Source organism: Callithrix jacchus, chromosome 18, assembly GCF_049354715.1.
Source record: "Callithrix jacchus isolate 240 chromosome 18, calJac240_pri, whole genome shotgun sequence".
Taxonomy (NCBI): Eukaryota; Metazoa; Chordata; class Mammalia; order Primates; family Cebidae; genus Callithrix; species Callithrix jacchus.
In genome coordinates, this window is record NC_133519.1 from 32,508,213 (window position 1) to 32,527,678 (window position 19,466).

A 19,466-nucleotide genomic window follows, 5' to 3' on the forward strand; every position below is an offset into this window, starting at 1 on the left:
TTGCATTCTCTAATGGGAAAATTTTTCATCAAAATTCTTTCCTTTTTATACTACTGCTCTCAAGAAAGATTTTTGCTAGGATTCAGTGGCTAGTTATGTATCATATGTTAGGTCTGTCTTGAAAGAGTTTATTGATTTTTTTTAACATGGACTGTGTGTTATAAGAGTAGTGTTTCTGTACATAATATAATTTTACTCCTAGGGAATTAACATTCATAAAATCACTATTGTGTCATTAATCTTTATGAAACTACCTTCCACTGATTTGAATTATGATAATTGGAACACTGGTTGGGTTGATTTTTAATATTACAACATTTTTTATAAAATAGTTTTCTAATATAGAAAAATTGTAGATTGTATGATATACAATAAAGTAGTGTACTTTTAAAAACATGTTAGAAGAATATGAACAAATCATACTTATGAAAGTAATTCCTCTTAAGACCTGTACTACACAATTCCTTCTTAGTCTAAAAAGAATTATTAAATGCATGTTACTTGAAAAATAATATGTAGTAAAAAAAAGACTATAATTTTTCTCCTTATTAATTCTAATTGACTATTCTTCCATTCACTCCAAATTAAAGGAAACAGTACTAATAGTGAATTCGCTATTTGAGAATTTTAACACTTCACCTACATATATTTAAAACATTGATAAACTCTCAAGGGTAATTTCTTAGACTTTTATATCAAGGGATAAGCAAGTTATGCTTGTTTATGGGAAATAGACATCCCTGAAAGAATACACAGCATATCTTATGTAGCAAGGCAAGGTGTCTTATAGAGATAATGCATGTCAGACTGTACTTAATGCAAAGTGTAATCAAACTCTTTGTCAAACAAGTTTTCAATGAAAGAGTAGCCATGTCAAAGGGAGATTACAGGTGATTTACTGCAGTCTCACTCCATATGTTCTAAAGGTTTCTGCTTTGCAATTTCAAAGGGTGTTCCTTTTCTGATTTCATTTAGAGTCAGAGCTTCATTGACCACAGGATATGAACTGGAAAGCAGCCAAAAAAATAATACTCTTGCCATGACTGTTTTTATCCATGTTTAGATCTTAAAGAGAATAGCATTAAATAAAAGAGAAATAAATGTAAACCAAGAAGAAATAGGAAACTTATTTATACAATTTTGAATTTGAAGTTATCCTATTCTTCTAGAATGCATAATCTCAAATATAAAATGTAAAACTTTATTTTAAATAAAAGAATCAGAAATAAGAGTCCATCTAGGTTAATTTTTAGATCTTCTTATTGCAATTTAAAACTCTGTATGGAGAAAGTTCTCCCATATCTTTTCAGAAACAATATCCATACATGTTTTCTTACCAGACAGTTTTCTAACATCAAACATGTATGCAATGAAGTTTTCAGAACATGTGTAATCTGTATTTCATGAACAACATTTTCCAAATTTAGGAGGTCAAGGATTTTCAATGTTTTCTTTTTCCCATTTATTTTTCTTTTTGAAATTTCAACCCTTAAGGGAATAAGGTTATGTTACCAAATTATGTTTTAAACATCCTGAAGCTTCTATATGAGCTGGTATTTTGAGAAAACTAAATAATACTGTACAATATATTTGTTCCTAATTTTAATGTGGCATCCAGCCTACAACTTGTACTTTACACTGCCCAATTTTACATATTTAAGGAGAAAAGTTGACATGGTTTTATTGCCACCCAGTGCCAACTTAATTGCAAAATGAAAGAATCATGGAAAGCAAGTCAGAATTTAAATGAAATTTCCAAGTTTCTTTCAGGAATTAAAAAGATACTCCTTTAGAAGTATTGGCTGCTCAAAGTAATGTTTATAATGCCAATAAAGCTTTAAATTCACTTACTAGTTTAATCAGCTGCTGATTAACTTACTTATTAAAGTCATAACCCAGGTTGGAATATCTTGGAGTTAATGTAATATTCTGTTCTAATTATGCATATTAATGTTTGCTTGGTAAAAAATCTTCATATATTGCAAATAACATGACTTTGAAGGTAGGAGAGCGGTGGCCTAGTAGTAATTCATATTCATTTCAGTGATGAAAAAGAAATTGAGTATAGTCATCTTTATTACATATATTAAAGGAGCTTTATAAACTGTAAACTATATGAAAGTAAGATATTCTTAGTAAAATCTTTTTCATCATTTTGATCCATTCATAGTCCATTTTAAATATTGCCTGTCTTTTATGTGTTTTATAGGATAAACCTGTAATTAGATTAGAATTTACTTTGAGAAAATATTTAACATCCAGAGTAGGTCATTATATATACAGCATGCCTCATAATCTCTCCCAATATTATATGGCTTTGCTTCCTTTGTACTTTATTGCCTCTAGTTATCCAATGTATGTTAACTTTCTTATCCTATTGTATCACTGTTCTGTAAAATTTAGGGGCCAGGTCAGTTCTTTATACATGATCTTAATGGTCTCAATGGGTTGACTGTTTCAGGTAAGCATACTTGAGGATAGCCGGGAATTAATGATTGTATTCTAATAATAGTTAAAAGTACACATTAACAGTTCGTTGTTATTTAGACCCCTGAGATGCATGTTTTGTTTAAATGGGTGCAAATGCCATCCAGATGCTTATAAAAGTATTTATTGGTAATAGAATGGCCAGTCAAAGTACATGGTTAGGTAGTGATGTCATGGTGTTATTTAATATTTTATCCTAGAACAGTGTGCAAGAATCTTCATAGTGATCCACATGTTTTCCACCACAGTTGTCCTGTATGTCCCCCTTTGATCTACATGCTTCTTTTTAGCTGAATGCTGGTAAACGTCCTTTCTGACAGCCCCCTTTGCTCTTGCCTGCCATTATCTGCTGAAGTTCAGAAACCAGAGCATCACTTCAAACAGGAGAGTTAGGGAGTAGCCAGTCAGAAGAGATTCCTGAGGCATGCAAAGTTCTGGTATAATCATTCAAAGATGTTTGGGTAGGGGGTGGGGGTGGTAGAGTTGTATGCGAATACAGAGAGCTGTGGGGGTTGGCCTCTGGTCACTGGTAAATAAGTGAAGTCAGGTGCCAGAGAGTCTAGACACAGTGATTTCAGTCATGGGTCTTTGGTATCTGATACTCAATATGGGACTTGTCTGATTGAACACTATTGCCTCTTCATGGCACAGGCTGAAGCCCTTTTAGTGCTTTTCTGTTAAATTAGTAAAAGATGACAATGGACATAGTTAAAACGAACAGATCTAGTTTTAATATTTTCTAGTTCTCAGCAATTATACTTACTTTTGAAGTGCTATGATAGCAATCAAATTAAAGACATACTCTTTCATTTGTAGTTCGAACTATTTTTTTTTTAATTTGAAAGCTTTAATTCAAATTGAAGTGTTTATCTCTCTTATTATGAAAAACTAATTCTATATCATTATACATTCCATTTATATTTAGTCCTAATTTAGCTTGATTTGAGGAATGGAAGTTGAGTAAGTTTTCAAGCCGTGCATTATTTTCTAAAAATCTAGTTTCTGATTATTTATTTCTAGGTAGAATTTAGTATGGAAATTACATTAAAAATTTTTTTTGCCTTCTAAAATAATAACTGTAGCCCTGTGTTTAAGGGTAATTTTCATACTACAAATGTTGATTTGAAATAAATAATTTTGGTAGCAGTACATACTTTGCTTGAAACTTTGCTTCATTGTAACCAATTCTCAGTTTGAAAAAAAATCTATAGTAGGTTTTTAATTACAGTTTAGAAAATATACCAGTTAATTAGAGGATTGTCACCTACATTTTTGGTAATTTTTCATTTAATTTTTATTGGCAATTTTATTTGTAATTTAATTTTAATTGGGCAGATAGGTAGTGAAATCTGTTAAATATATATCCAGTAAATTAAGATTATTTTATTTTTGCCCTTGAATCTTTTTTTTTTTATTCAGTAGCATTATTAAGTATTAATGATTCTTACCCAGAGATTCCATCTGTGGTAATATTTTTGGTTAAAGGTCTGTTCTCAGGAGGAGTACATGATACATGCCAGCCGTTCACCTGCTACAGTGTTTTGTAATTTTTAGCATACAGATCAGTGTATTTGCTTAGAAATATACCTAATAATTCAAGTGATATTATGTTTTTTAATTAATTTAACCAAATTTAATTTTGGTTTTCAGCTGTTCACTACTAACACATAGAAATGTGATTGATTTTTGTATGTTGACCACATATTTTTGAAATGCAGAAGTCATCTTGAACTAACAGTAATCAAAACAAGATTTAACGGAATGAGGTCTAAAATATATAAATATTTATTATTCACTGGGTTGGATTCATGAAGGCATGTTGTTTTAAAAAGGTATTGCCCAGAGATAAAACATAAGAAGTTTTCATATTTAAAATTTTAGGAATAACTACTCTTTGTTGTTAACAATGTGGGCTAAGAGAAGACTCTCTTTACATACTATACTCTAAGTTAATTTGGTGATTTGACAATAATAGAAGACTAGCTTCTCCAAAACATAGCATGAAGTTTCTTTATTTGTCCTTTATTATAGCATCTATCTCTTATGACAATCTGGATTACTGCTAAATGGCTTAGGTAGCCTACCTTTTCCTTCTTACCTTTTTGTCTGCTGCTTCTCAGACCTTTTTTCCTTTTCTCTTATCACTAAAAAAGTTCTTTTCTCATTTGATACCCATGCCCAAGTGATTGGATTTAGCCTGCAGCTTCAGTTTCAACCATATATGCCAGTTCCTAAAATTATACATCCAGTCCAGACATTTCTTCTAAACACAGGCCTGCGTTTATAACTCCCTGCTGAATATCTGCGCTAGACTATCACATAAGCAGCTTAAACTCAGCATATCTAAAACCAAAATTACTATCTTCCCTTTAAAGTTTTCTCCTACCCTAGTTTCTCCTTTTCGGTAGATGTTGGCATCAGCATGTATGTCATTGCTCAGTGCATAAACCTGGAAGTCATCTTTGACAACTCCTCTCTTTTAACCATAATGTCTAGTCTGTTATTAAACCCCATTTTGGTTTTCTTCTCTAAATATATGTCTAATCAATCCTTTTATCTCTACCTAGTCCAGGCAGCCATCTTCTCACTGGGACTTTTCCTCCAGCCTCCTGCAGGGCTCCCCATATTTTCTTGCAAGTTTATTCTATTTTCTACACTGGCTAAATCTTTTTGAAGCACACATTTTATCCTGATACTTTCCTATTTAGAAGCTTTTAGTAGCTTCCCATTATCCTTAGCACGAAGGCCAAAATCTTTAACATGTACTTCAAGACCCTGCATGATCTGGTTTTTACCTTCCTATCTCTTAAAACTGTTGTTTCACTTTCACCAACAATGCTTGCTTTCTTTTAGTTCTTCATAGAGTACTGTTTTTTCCTGCATTGTGACCTTTGCGTAAGCTATTTTCTTTGCTTGGAATGTCTAATTCTTTAAGGGCAGATGTTTTATCTAATATTTCTCTTATATTCTACACTGGTACTTAGAAGTTCTTATTTAATTCTGAGCATCTAAGAGTCCATTAACTGTTTATTCATCTGGTTACTTAACAGGGAATGCCTGCCAGTTTTATGTGTTAAAATGTAAATAATTATATTATTTCCAGTGTACAATCTAAGGTAACACATTATGATAAAAATATTGCTTCTATGTTTGGTTTTTTTGGTTTTTCTTTTTGAGTAAAATATGCACTCTTCTTCCTGCTAGTTAATGAAGATGCTATTTGAATGCTCAGATGAACGAATTGACTTGGAACTCATTTCTTTCTGCATTAATCTTGCTGCTAACAAAAGGAATGTTCAGCTTATCTGTGAAGGTTAGTGCCTTTGAGTGTAGGTAACCTTTTTAGCACATGGTATTTGGCATATGATGGAAAATAGATAATAAGGAATTAAGAATTATAGTGATTATGTGAGTCCTATTTTTAAATAATTTATTCATTATAGCTATAATCCTTAAAGGTCAGATAGAATATTCTGACATCACAAATGCAGACACTTAACCTTTTGGCAACATTTTATAAACCATGGTGAGTTAGGCTTAACCAAAAACATTTTCTAGATAAAATGAAACTTTTTCTTTGCAAAGCAGTCTATTACAATATAAGGTAATAAAATACAAATATATTAGATTATTGTTTCTATAATATCTTGGTAAAATAGCCTGTCATACGTTATGATGTTTCAGATTCTGCCCAATAGTTTTTGCCTTATTTGAAAAGTAGTATGTATTTGTTATAAAAAGCACAAATGAGCAAAAAGGAAAAAGTTTAAATCTTTATTCCTATCATCCACAGATAATCATAGGTAAGATTTTAGTGTAATACTTCTACGTATTTTTAAGTCAAAATGTGATTATCTGTATATCATGGTATATTCTTTTAAAATTAGTAATATCTTGAAATAATATTCTATGTGATTAAATACTTTTATAAAGCACAATTGTTAATAACTGCAAAATTGACTATTAAAGAATTTTGCCGTAGTTTACTTCACTATTATGAATATAGGTTGTTACCACTTCTTTTCTCTTATAAACAGTGCTGTAGTAATTGTCCATTCTCTGAATCTTTATACATTTTCATTTTTATATTGTTTGGATAAATTCCCAGAAGTACAATTTTTCTGAGTCAAAAGTATTTATGGGTTGGGCACGGTTGGCTCATGCCTGTAATCCCAGCACTTTAGGAGGCCGAGGCAGGCGGATCATGAGGTCAAGAGATCGAGACCATCCTGGCCAACATGGTGAAACCTCGTCTCTACTAAAAATACAAAAATTAGCTGGATGTGGTGGCGCACGACTGTAGTCCTAGCTACTTGGGAGGCTGAGGCAGGAGAATTGCTTGAACCTGAGAGGTAGAGGTTGCAGTGAGCCGAGATCGCACCAGTGCACTCCAGCCTGGCACCTGGCGACAGAGCGAGACTCTGTCTCAAAAAAAAAAAAGTATTTATGTTTTTAACATTTGTAGTAGACTTTGTAGACACAAAGTAGCACATATTGTATGATTCTATTTATATGAAGTTCTATATCAGGCAAAACTTATTTATGTTTAAAAATGAGACAGGGAAAAGGAAAGAGGAAAAGTGATTGTATCTGGGGAACAGGATTGACTGGGAAGGGGCACAAATGAACTTATTAAAGGGAATGAAAATATGCTGTATGTTGATACGATATGTGGTATGTGTTGCATAGATATATACCTTCATCTACATTAATCAAATTGTACCCTTAAGAGTTATGCATTTTACTAAATTGCTGTGGCTTTTTTTGAGAGCTAAACAAAAAATTATTAAACTTAAGTTAACCCTCATTTTATTGGGGGACCTTTCTGTTTCAGGAAATGGGCTGAAGATGCTCATGAAGAGGGCGCTGAAGTTTAAGGATCCATTGCTGATGAAAATGATTAGAAACATTTCTCAGCATGATGGGCCAACTAAAAATTTGTTTATAGTAAGTATTGTTTTGGCTTTCTAATAAAATAGACTTGGAATTGAAATTGCTACATTTGGAAACACTTACTGGGATCTTGTCCAATGTTAATTTATAATCCAAATTGCTCTTACGTTATCAACTTCTTTGTTAGTTTAGCACCTAGACATCTCAACCTATGTTTCAATGTTGTTTTGTTTTGTGATCCTTATCCTAATCCCTCCACCCCAATACAGTCTTCTTGCCTTAAATCAGTTCACCATAGGCTTCTTTAGCAATTTAGCTCAAGATTATTAAAACAAGAAAATCACATTTGATATTGATTTTTTTCTTTCAATGGGTTAAATTGTTAGATTACTGTGGGTTAAATATTAGATTAAATAAAAAATAATATTTTAACTTTATATTATAATTCTGTTTTATTCAGGATTATGTTGGGGACCTCGCAGCCCAGATCTCTAATGATGAAGAGGAGGAGTTTGTGATTGAATGTTTGGGAACTCTTGCAAACTTGACCATTCCAGACTTAGACTGGGAATTGGTTCTTAAAGAATATAAGTTGGTTCCATACCTCAAGGATAAACTAAAACCAGGTCTGTGCTAAGTATTTCACTTTTACATATTCGCTAAGTTATTTCTTTCTGTTATGGATAAGGCTGCTAGAGCAGTATTGTGTGACTGTTGTATTATTATATTAGGAAAAGCCACTTCTTCTTACAGCAAGGTGGTCATTGGATTTCCACTTACATATAAGTTCTCTTTCTCCTAAAAGTGTGTTTTCTTAATATTAGTTTGTTTCCTATTTTACCTTTCTTGTGTTCTTTTGGTAAATTCTATTTTTTTTAAATTACCAAATGCCATTCCTCTCCGTATACATACACATACCCAAAGGTTTTTGAGGCATTCAAATTAGTCTTATTTTCTTTGTCTATGCTGTCATTCAGTTGTAATCTCAAAGGCTCATTTCCACTCTTCTGCTGCTTCGGTCCCCCAGCCCTCCCCTCCACTATCATAAACTGTCATCAGCAAACAGAGAAATTTGGAAAAAGGACAAATTTATAGCATATCAATGATTCATATGACTTGATTTAATAGCTTTTGGTATCCTTTCTGTGCATTTAAATTTTGATAATATAAATGAATTTGGATCAGGATATTTCAGTGAAAATTTTCTATGGTTTGACTTCACTAGGTGCTGCAGAAGATGACCTTGTTTTAGAAGTGGTTATAATGATTGGAACTGTATCCATGGATGACTCTTGTGCTGCATTGCTAGCCAAATCTGGAATAATCCCTGCACTCATTGAATTGCTAAATGGTAAATAAACTTAATTTATTTTTATGTTAATGTAAACAGCTTACTGATTTAAATATTTAAATATAAAATGCAGAGTCTGCAATCTGTTTTTCTCATTACATTAATTGTTTTATAGCAACTTACATAATCAAGAAAAATGAATTAAATATACTGCTAACTGGAATTGGATAGAGTAGTATCAAAGATCTTTAGCTTTCAAAGGTAAGAATGTTGCTATAAAGAAGTTCAGGACCAATTTTACAAAAGTACTCTCCTCACCAGCCTTGAACAACCAATACAGTAGTCACCGCTTAATCAAGGAGAATACATTCCAAGACCATCAGCAGATGCCTGAAACTGCAGATACTACCAAACCCTATAAATACTGTCTTTTTCTTTTTTTTTTTTTTTGAGATGGAGTTTCGCTCTTGTTACCCAGGCTGGAGTGCAATGGCGCGATCTCGGCTCACCGCAACCTCCGCCTCATGGGTTCAGGCAATTCTCCTGCCTCAGCCTCCTGAGTAGCTGGGATTACAGGCACGCGCCACCATGCCCAGTTAATTTTTGTATCTTTAGTACAGACGGGGTTTCACCATGTTGACCAGGATGGTCTCGATATCTTGACCTCGTGATCCACCCGCCTCGGCCTCCCAAAGTGCTGGGATTACAGGCTTGAGCCACCGCGCCCAGCCAATACTGTCTTTTTCTAAACATACCTATGATAAAGTTTAATTTATAAATTAGACACAGTAAGAAATTAACAACAATAACTAATAGCAAAGGAGAACAATTACAAGAATATGCTTAGCATCACTACTCTTATAGTTTGGAGCCATTGTTAAATGAAATAAGGGTTACTTGAATACAAGCATTGCAGTACTGTGCTAGTTGACCTGATAACCAAGATGGCTGCTAAGGGACTAATGGGTGGGTGGCATGTACATCCTGAATACACTGGACAAAGGGATGATTCATGTACTGGATGGGACAGAGTGGAACAGTGGGAAATTACATCACACTATTCAGAATTGTATACAATTTAAAACGTATGAATTATTTCTGGAATTTTTCATTTGATATTTCTGGACCATGGTTGACTACAGGCAACTACAACCATGGAAAGAAAAAACACAGATAAGGAAGGACCACTGTATTATATAACTTCTTTCTGTTGAGCTTTGTGTTGGTTTGAATTGGATCTCTTCTCTTGTGCAAATCTTGTTTTTTATTACTTGACTTCTAAGTAGGAAAGTTCATTTGGAAGCTAATTCTAAACATCATATTCCCTTCTAGATCCAGAGACAATTGCCCTCTAAGTTCTCTGAACTTTCTTAGTTGATGAAAATGTTCTGTATATGTGCTGTCCAACACATGCAGCTGTAGAACACTTGAACTGTGGCTCTTACAACTGATAACCTGAATTTTTGAATTAATTTAATTAGCTTCAGTAGTTTATGGCTACAGTATTTGAGAGTGTAGGCCTAGAGTTTTCCCCTTGCATTTATATTGCTTTTAAGGGGCAGGGCTCATTCTTCTCCATATTGCATACAAAATTTATCCGAATCTTATTAGGGCCAATTCTCTAGGATCTTACACATCATAACTACCTAGTACAGAAGTGAAAAACGCTAATATGAGATGCCTGAAGAAGATACTCTCATCTCAGTTCATCTTGTACTAGGTTTGATATATATGCATTTTGTATTAATTTTATTAGACTTTTAGAATGTATGTATAGAATACATAAATTTTAAGTATAGTTCAGTGTATTTTCAGTGTAAGCACACCCATGTTATCACTCATGTAAGAAAATAAAACATTGCCAGTACCTTAGAAGTGCCCTTTCTCCCTCCTCTCAGTTGTTAGCACCTCCTTCAAAGTGGTTTGTTTGGGGCCAGGCACCGTGGCTCACACCTGTAATCTCAGCGCTTTGGGAGGCCCGGGAGGGCGGATCTGAGGTCAAGAGATGAGACCATCCTGGCCAACATAGTGAAGCCCTGTGCCTACTAAAAATACAAAAATTAGCTGGGCATTGTGCCCACCTTTAGTCCCAGCTACTCGAGAGGCTGAAGCGTGAGAATCGCTTGAACCCAGGAATGCGGAGGTTGCAGTGAGCCAAGATTGCACCCCTGTACTCCAGCCTGGTGATAGAACGAGACTCCACCTCAAAAAAAAAAGTGGTTAGTTTGAAACAAAAGACAGTTTCTTTTGTCACCACTAGATTACTTTTGGTTGGTTTTGAACTTTATTATGTAAGTGGAATCTAGTTTATTTTGTTCTGCCTTGTACTTGCGACATTCATCTATGTTGTATACGAAAGTTTGTTCATTTTCATTGTTGTATATAATATTACATAAATATACCACCATTTATCCTTTCTACTACTGACGGATAGTAGCTAGGTTTTTGTGGGGAGGAGGAGGACTATTATAAATAATGCTCCTATGAACATTTTGAAACCTTTTATTTGGTGAACATATGTACTCATTTCTATCAGGTATACACGTAGGAGTAGAATGGCCGGGTCACAAAGTTTGTATGTGTTTAGCTTTAGTAAACTGTGCCAATCTGTAGTTGTCCCAGTTTTCATTCCTACCAGTAATGTAAGAGACCTGCAGTTGTTCCACATCACCTCCAATACTGGGTATTGTCAGTCCTTTCAATTGTAGCCATCATACTGGTATGTCATTTGATTTTAATTTGCATTTCCCTAATGACTAATGAAATTGAACACTTGTTTATGTTTATTGACCATTTAGGGATACCAAATACAAAGATGTGCCTGTTTAAGCCTTTGGCACATTTTTCTGTTGTGAATTTTTTTAATTTAATTTGTAAGTTCCTTAATATGATTTATTTTAATAGACCATCTAGAGTTAATGCCCCATATTTGAAGTATTCCTTCTCCAAAATGTAGCATATTTGTATTTACTTTGGTACCCTCTTCTCATAGCCAGAAGTTTGCAGATCAGAAATAATTAAAAGAAAGACTAAGTAGTTAGGAGGTGAAAGTAAAGACACGTAGTTGACAGAATGAGAATGAAGATTTTGTGGAGAACTGAAGAAAGCTGAAGCAAAATGACCTGCCTCCTGGAATTGCTGTCCCATGGTGATTATAATCAAGAGAGCTTTATAAAGTGATCTGACACAGCTAGCTCAGAGTGTTTTACTATGTTTTGGTGTTCTCTGACATGAGATCATCACAGGCAGAGACTTTATAATACTCTTTTTAAGAAATATATGGATTTTCAAGATTGAAACCTTTGGTATTAAGTGAGAATACTGTATACCAATATAGTAATTAATAGTGAGAAATTTAACCCAATTCGTTTCAGGGAGTAGTACCTTGGCAAGTTAGTAAGGGAGATCACTTGGGACAAACTGAACTTTAAGAGACCCACAATTTATTCTATACAACTGGTTTGATACTCTGTTGACCTAAATATCTGTTTCTAAACTGTCATTGAACTTTTACCAAGAGTTGATAGCAAACTATACTATTAAATCTAATTTTACAACCATTACTTAAGGTTAGATTTCTCTAAGCAGTTATCCTTTTTCTACTGCATATTAATCAGTGGACATCAGCTGTTATGTTAAGCTACTGTTTGTATGGTATTAAACATTTATTAAGTGGCCTTTATTATGTAACTTTTTACTATTATAATTAATTAGATGGAAACTAAATTGCTTATTATTTCATGCCAATACATAAAGTTTAATTTTGTGAACATTATTCAACAAAAAGAAATACCTTTTTATAATAGTTCAGTTTCTACCTAAAGTTTAGAAGATGTGATTTTTAAGAATTATTTTTCTCCTGTGAAGTCAACATTATAAAGACAAAATAGAACCAGGTTTATTTTACAAATTAGAATTGTTTAAAGAATTCTTATGCACAAAACAGGTGGTAGTAACTGTTACCATTTTACATTAGAAACATAGAAGTTAGTTTAATCCATTTCTGCTTACTTATCTCCTTATCACTTTTAGTTTTACTCATTCTATATTATTCCCCTCAATGATTTTAAATTTGGTATATAAACACAGTATTCTTCATTTGAGTTTTTTGTTTACTTACAGCTCAACAAGAAGATGATGAATTTGTATGTCAGATAATTTATGTCTTCTACCAAATGGTTTTCCACCAAGCCACGAGAGACGTCATAATCAAGGAAACACGTATCCTTTCAGTGTTTACAGTAGATAGCAATATTTCACATATTCAGAAAGGATTCATCTTTGTTTTTTTTTTTCTTGCAAATGTTGAGATAATGTATAAAAAAACACTAAGTTTTGAGATAAATTTAGAAGATAACCTATTTTCCATGGAACCTCTTGACCCCAAATCAGTATATAGGTAGAATATAATGAGAACAATTTTATTAACTAGTCAGGTTATGATTCCTAAGAAACTTAACAAACATATCAGAACTTCCTTCTCTATTAACATACCTTAAATAACAGAGTTTCCTAGGACTATCCTTGGTTCTTTTCTAATCTTACCTTATTTACTCTATGTGGGAAAGCACATCTATTCCCATGAGTTTAGCTACCAACTATATGCGAAGTATTTAAACTTCATAACCCCTATCTTGAGCCCCAGGCATTTGTTGCTAACTGCCACTTGGATATCTTCCACTTACCTAAAGGAGCACAGCATGCTGTAGCCTGAAGAGCGTTATAAATCAAATAGTCCTAATTTTAAATTGCCTTTTGCTACTAAGCTGCAGGACCTTGGAAAAGTTACTTAACAATCATGCACCTAAAAAATACCTGTAACATTAATATTAAAATTAAAAGACCTCCTACCTTATAGAATTGTTGTAAGTACTAATGGATTTAAATTGCCAATAGTTCCCAACACACAGAGGTATTTTAGTACCTGGTAGTTTATCATTCTTGCATCCAAAGGGCACTCAATATTGGTAACATCCTCCCTGATAAGCAAAACAGTCGTGCCTTCTGTATTCATTGTGAATAACAACTGTGTCATCCACACAGCCTCTTAAGCTGAAAATTTTGGTATCTGCTAACTCTTTTACTATATGTAATTAAACTTACATTTATTCACACATTTCTCAAGCTTTGACCATCTAAACAGATACTGGCTTATGTGTTAGATGTATAAGAAAGTCCTTGACCTCAAGGAGTTTATAGTTTCCTTGGAGAGTTAGACAGGTATAATATACAAGAAATATAAAATTATAATCCAGTATGATTGGCTGGGCACAGTGGCTCATGCCTGTAATCCCAGCACTTTGGGAGGCTGAGGTAAGAGCATCACTTGAGCTCAAGTGTTTGAGACCAGCCTGGGCAACATAGTGAGACCTCATCTCTACTAAAAATAAAAAGATAAAATATTAGCTGGGCATCACGTTGCATGCCTCTAGTCCCAGCTACTCAGGAAACTGAAGCAGGAGTTATCATGTGAACCTCAGAAGTCAAGGCTGCAGTGAGCTACGATTGTGCCACTGCATTCCAGCCTGGGTGGCAGAGGGAGACCCTATCTCAAAAAATTAAAAATTCTGAAACCATATGAAGTTTCCAAGAGTCAAGTCTGATAAATAACAAGTCTATTTTTAGAAATGTTATTAATATGGGCTATCAAAATACAAATACTGTTCTGCCTTAACAGCTAACAATAGAAAAAGTAATAAATGTTTTTAATATGGTTTACAAACTGACTTTCCCAGAAAGATAAACTCCAAATTTAACAGTGTTAAAATAATTGGAATAAATTTTTCGTCAGCTGTCTTCCATGGAACATACTCCTTAAGTATTAACAGATGCTTAATGAAAAAAAGGTTCTATGATAGTAAAATAAGATTGAGAAACACCGAGTTAAAGTTAGCAGGTTTTCTTGTTACAAGGTGTTCTTAGAACTTATGTTTTTTTGGGTTGAGAGTCTCTGAAGGTATATTTTATGTATAGAATTACTTAAAATTTACATGATTGTAGAAGCCATTACAGGAAATAGTTAAATGAAAATGTAGTTTTCCTAGGTAACTTCTTTGAAAGACAACCCTGTTAATAGGTCATCTCATAAGGTTTTTTGTGAGGACTTATGTTTATTTAATCTTTTGTTATCTTATTTTTTATATATCCAAAATGATTTTTACTTGTGTTTTTGGTTCTTTTCTGAATTATTTTATTTCCTTTCGTTTTCTAATCCTGATTTGTGTTGTTTATATATACATATATATGTGTGTGTGTGTGTGTGTGTGTATATATATATATATATATATAAAATTATTTTTTCATTATTTTTATCTCTTTTGAAATTATTAGGTTGCAGCTTTCTTTTATGTGAAAATATCATATGCCTTCCCTTTTTGACCATGAATCTCTTTTGTTACCTTTGTATGAAATTAGTTTTCCTGAATTTTTAGAAGAGCAGGATAGATTAAGAAGCATTTGTAGCTACACGACTATAGAGCTTCCTCTTCATTTATGTTCATGATCCTCATGTATTCAGAAATAGGGTCTTGTATTTCCTGGAATTTACTGACTTTGTTTTCCATATCCATTTTTATCTAAATTTTTCTTTTTTTTAATGTCCCTACTATCCCTGTTTTTTTAAACAATGAAATATTAAGTGTTTCTGGTCATCTTGCATTAATTTTATTTCAAAATTTGGGTTAAATTTCTATTTAGCATTTTAATTTAGAAAAAATAGGAGATTTTTCTAATATTATTGGTTAGCCACAATATCAAATGTAGTTTCTGTCTTTAACCATTTTTATTCAGAGGCTCCAGCATATCTCATAGACCTGATGCATGATAAGAATAATGAAATTCGAAAGGTCTGTGATAATACATTAGATATTATAGCGGTAAGTAATTATTTTTTCTACACAAAGTATGATTGACTTCATTTTGGAGGGAAAAAACATTGTAAACCTATTTTGAACTATGCATTCAGTGTAAACCCAACTTTGTATTTTGGTAAGATTCAGGATATACAGTGATATTAAATTTACTTTTTAAATATTAGTAAATTTTTAGCTTTCAACTTTTAAGTCATCAGCTCCTTAGAGACTTTATGGGTATTCAGAGTTCGGATCTTCATGTCATCTCAGAGTCACTTGTTTTTCAGATAAATTGTTATATAGGAGTGGGGAGTTGAGAGACAGTTTCTGTCAAAACATCATCAATTTTGTGGTTTGGCCATTAAATTTTTTTAACAAATCAAATCTTGTATCAGCTATTTTTTCAGTTAATTGATAGTTTTATTATATGCATACAGTTGTCCTTTAAGTTGCTTTGAAATGATGGGGAATACAAAAATCTTAATGTTATTCAGTTTTTGAGGTTTTTTTTTTTTGTGTATTTGTGTGTTTTGTTTTGTTTTTTGAGACAGAGTCTCACCCTGTCACCCAGACCGGAGTGCAGTGGTACAATCTCAGCTCACTGCAACCTCTGTTTCCTGGGTTCAAGCGATTCTCCTGCCTCAGTCTCCTGAGTAGCTGGGACTGCAGGTGCCTGCCACAATACTGGGCTAATATTTGTGTGTGTGTGTGTGTGTGTGTGTAGTAGAGATGGGATTTCACCATGTTAGTGAGGGTGGTCTCGATCTCCTGACCTTGTGATCCGCCCTCCTCGGCCTCCCAAAGTGCTGGGATTACAGGCATGAGCCACTGCGCCTGGCCAGTTTTGGAGGTTTTTAAAGGATACGTGACTACAGAGATATGATTAAAGAGATGATCTAAGTGTTGGGTAGGAAACTTCTGGACCATGCAGACTTTTCTTCAGCAATTTTGCTGCCTACCACAGTCTTATCCCTGGATTTGGGCCCTGCACTGGGGATGTGCCAGATACTCAATTATTTTAAGTAGTTTTTTATATACAGCATATACTGCTATGCACAACCAGATTGCTTTCTTTTTTGAACTGGATTTGGCTCACCTTTAGAAAGTTTATTGAATGTAGCCTATTCAGTAGTTTTAAATTTTTAACTTTAACTTTTTTAACAGATCACAATAATATTTTTTTAAAAAATCAATTAACTTAGTTGGAAATCCACTAAGTTGGACTTTCTGGTAGTGATTTAATCATGAAAATAGACAATCACCATTAGGAACTTTATTGTCACTTTCTCACATTTTATAAATTCATCTTAATTTGATATCATCTGTGTTTTGGATTTGACTGTCTCATTACTGGTGTAGAACTAAATTGATACATTGACATTTTAGCTTTGATTTCTAAGTCATAATAGAGAAACTGTACCTATTAAATCCTTGTTCAGCCAAGATATTTCACTATTAACTGATCACAGGACTTATGAATATAGAATATTTAATATGCCTAGAGAATAATTTCATGACTCATACTATTTTCTAATAGATCACAGTGTCATTGCTGTATGTAAAGTATTAGTATAAGAACAAGAAACTTCTTATAGTTCTATATGTGACTGTCTTACTTGAAGCAATGAGGAAAGGAGAGAGTTGACAGTCTGTTATGCATTACATTGAACATACTTTTTATCTACCTTCTGTCTAGGAAAGGTGGCTGGAAGACAGTAATGTTTAGATTTACATATTAAGTCTATGTGGTTTAGAATGTAAGGTGATAGTTCCAAAAGGTCAATTCAGCATTCATCTATAAATATTTTGTATAAAATACAAATGTATTATTATAAAATCAAAATTTTATTTCAAATAATTTCCAAACTCTGGGCTTAAGTCTCTTATCTTAAACTGCAGTCACCCCAACCCTGTGTCTCTTTTCTCTTTTAGATATTGTCTTAGCTCTCCTTTCCAGAACCAAAGTTTCCAAAGAGTTGTCTATATTTTACTTCCTTCACTTCTGCACTTTAAACCTAGGAAAATTCTGGTTTCTGCCCCCATTGCTGCCTTGAAATGTTGCTCAATAAAAAGACCATCAAGGGAGAATGTAAAGTCTTTAGTTAGCATTACTAATGCTAACTAAATAACAAACTTTTTAAATTATTAGAAACTTGCTTACGAGTGGATGATCTCTTAAAACTATTTTTACCTCTAGATAATGATTTCCTAGTATTTTCAGCATAACTGTATTCTATAATAATAAAAAAATAAATAGACAGGATAGAAATATTTGTAGCTCAAAGCAATTTATCTGTAAGAAAACAAACTTACTTGCCACTGAAGGCAGATAGTGCGGAATAACACTTAAAAAAATTAGTTGCCTTGCAAGCCTTGGGGAAATATGCTTTCTGCAGTAAAGTACTTGTCCCCCAAATTATGCAAATATTATACTAGTGATTATTTGTTTAATGTAGTTGGGCCCAAGCCCTCAACTGATGAATTGAAACAGATGTGTGGTGGTAGTACTCTAGGTACCAAGGAGTATTACATAACTTGTTTATGTGATGCAGTCTCTGGCCTCATCAGCACATTGTTGCCTGTTTGACTATGTTACTTGTAGCTTGGGAGGCAGGGAGTGGTGTAGATGCAAAGAGGAGCAAGGAGACAAGGAGAGAGAAACCTATAACTAGTTGGTCTTCCAAGGGAATTCTAAATCTGTTGACCATTGCCTTTTTCTCTTCCATGCCTTGGGAATCATGAAAGGAAGAACATTACCTACACCTCCAATCTAGAGAGCTTCTAACAACTCAATTAGATTTGTATCTTTCAGTACATCCTCAACTTTGTGTGAAGTATTTGAGAACCTCAGAAATCCTCCTCTGATACTTCTGGTTTGTCAGATATTTAATACGTGTTTATTAAGCACCTATTACATGACAAACACTAAGAAAGACACTGAAAATACAAAACTCAACAATATATGTTCCTTGAATATAAAAACTTACAATATAGACTCCAGAGAACACCAAGATACTATTCTGTAACCATGTGAACTGGCATTCCAGAAGCAGTACTACTACATGGCCTATCACTAGATTATTTGTACTAATGACACACTATATCTACAGGGTGTTAACAGGTTCTCTGGTGAAAGACTGATGACTGTCATCATTCTAGCTACTGTGTGATTTAGTAGTGACATAGGCTTGTGTCACTGGGATTTCAAATGGTACTTCTTCCTTTTTTATTAACTCTTAATTATAATCATGGGCAGATTGTTTTTATTTTAATAATCTGGAATTAATAGCAAGCTTTAATATTCTAACCTTGGAAAACTAGGTGCTGTCTTCATTCCAGACAGACAAAATTGTACTTAATAAGGCTGGTTTATTAAAATGAAAGAAACCAATATAGCTTTAAATGTAGCTTCTGCATCACCCATTGTTATGGTCTCTGCAAAGATAACCAAGGAAGCCTGTGTCAGAGAGAATATGTGGGTTTATTAATAATCTTGCCAGTAAGGGAGAGCACTTTAAAAGTATCTTACAACATCCTGAAAAGAAGTTACAGAGGTTTATAGGGTTAGGGTTAGCATTAGAACTCAGGCTTTCTCAAGCATGGGTAAATGCTGGTCACTTTTAATTGGCATGCAAGTTGGATGTGGCCACAGAGTAGTGATTTTCAAGTGAATTGTTGGCAGAAATTTCTAAAATCTTCTCTTTCCAGACCAAGTAGAACTGGTTCTTGTTTGTTTTGCAGTCTTGGTAAATCTTTTTATTTCTCAGTGTAAGTTTGATTTTTATTTCTTAATCCCATAGAATCTAATTGGGCTTAATAAGATAAATTTAGTTAGCCCTTTTTAATAGTTCATTTTAATATTACATAAACCAAAAGGCAGAAATTTAGGATATTTTTCCAACTTGTTAGAATTTAAGTATATACACACATAATTTTGTACATAA

The 19,466-nt window shown here is 33.4% G+C and overlaps 1 protein-coding gene across 2 annotated transcripts in view; it reads left to right on the forward strand.

Moving 5' to 3' along the window:
* The window catches only part of KIFAP3 (kinesin associated protein 3), a 142,711-nt gene that overhangs the window by 76,722 nt on the left and 46,523 nt on the right, over positions 1 to 19,466 (forward strand). For both annotated transcript variants that reach the window (XM_078356300.1, XM_002807710.7), the window contains exons 12-17: positions 5,692 to 5,800; positions 7,322 to 7,434; positions 7,841 to 8,006; positions 8,606 to 8,731; positions 12,794 to 12,892; positions 15,461 to 15,546. In XM_078356300.1, the coding sequence (XP_078212426.1) occupies positions 5,692 to 5,800; positions 7,322 to 7,434; positions 7,841 to 8,006; positions 8,606 to 8,731; positions 12,794 to 12,892; positions 15,461 to 15,546 (699 nt within the window). The remainder of the gene's footprint in view (positions 1 to 5,691; positions 5,801 to 7,321; positions 7,435 to 7,840; positions 8,007 to 8,605; positions 8,732 to 12,793; positions 12,893 to 15,460; positions 15,547 to 19,466) is intronic.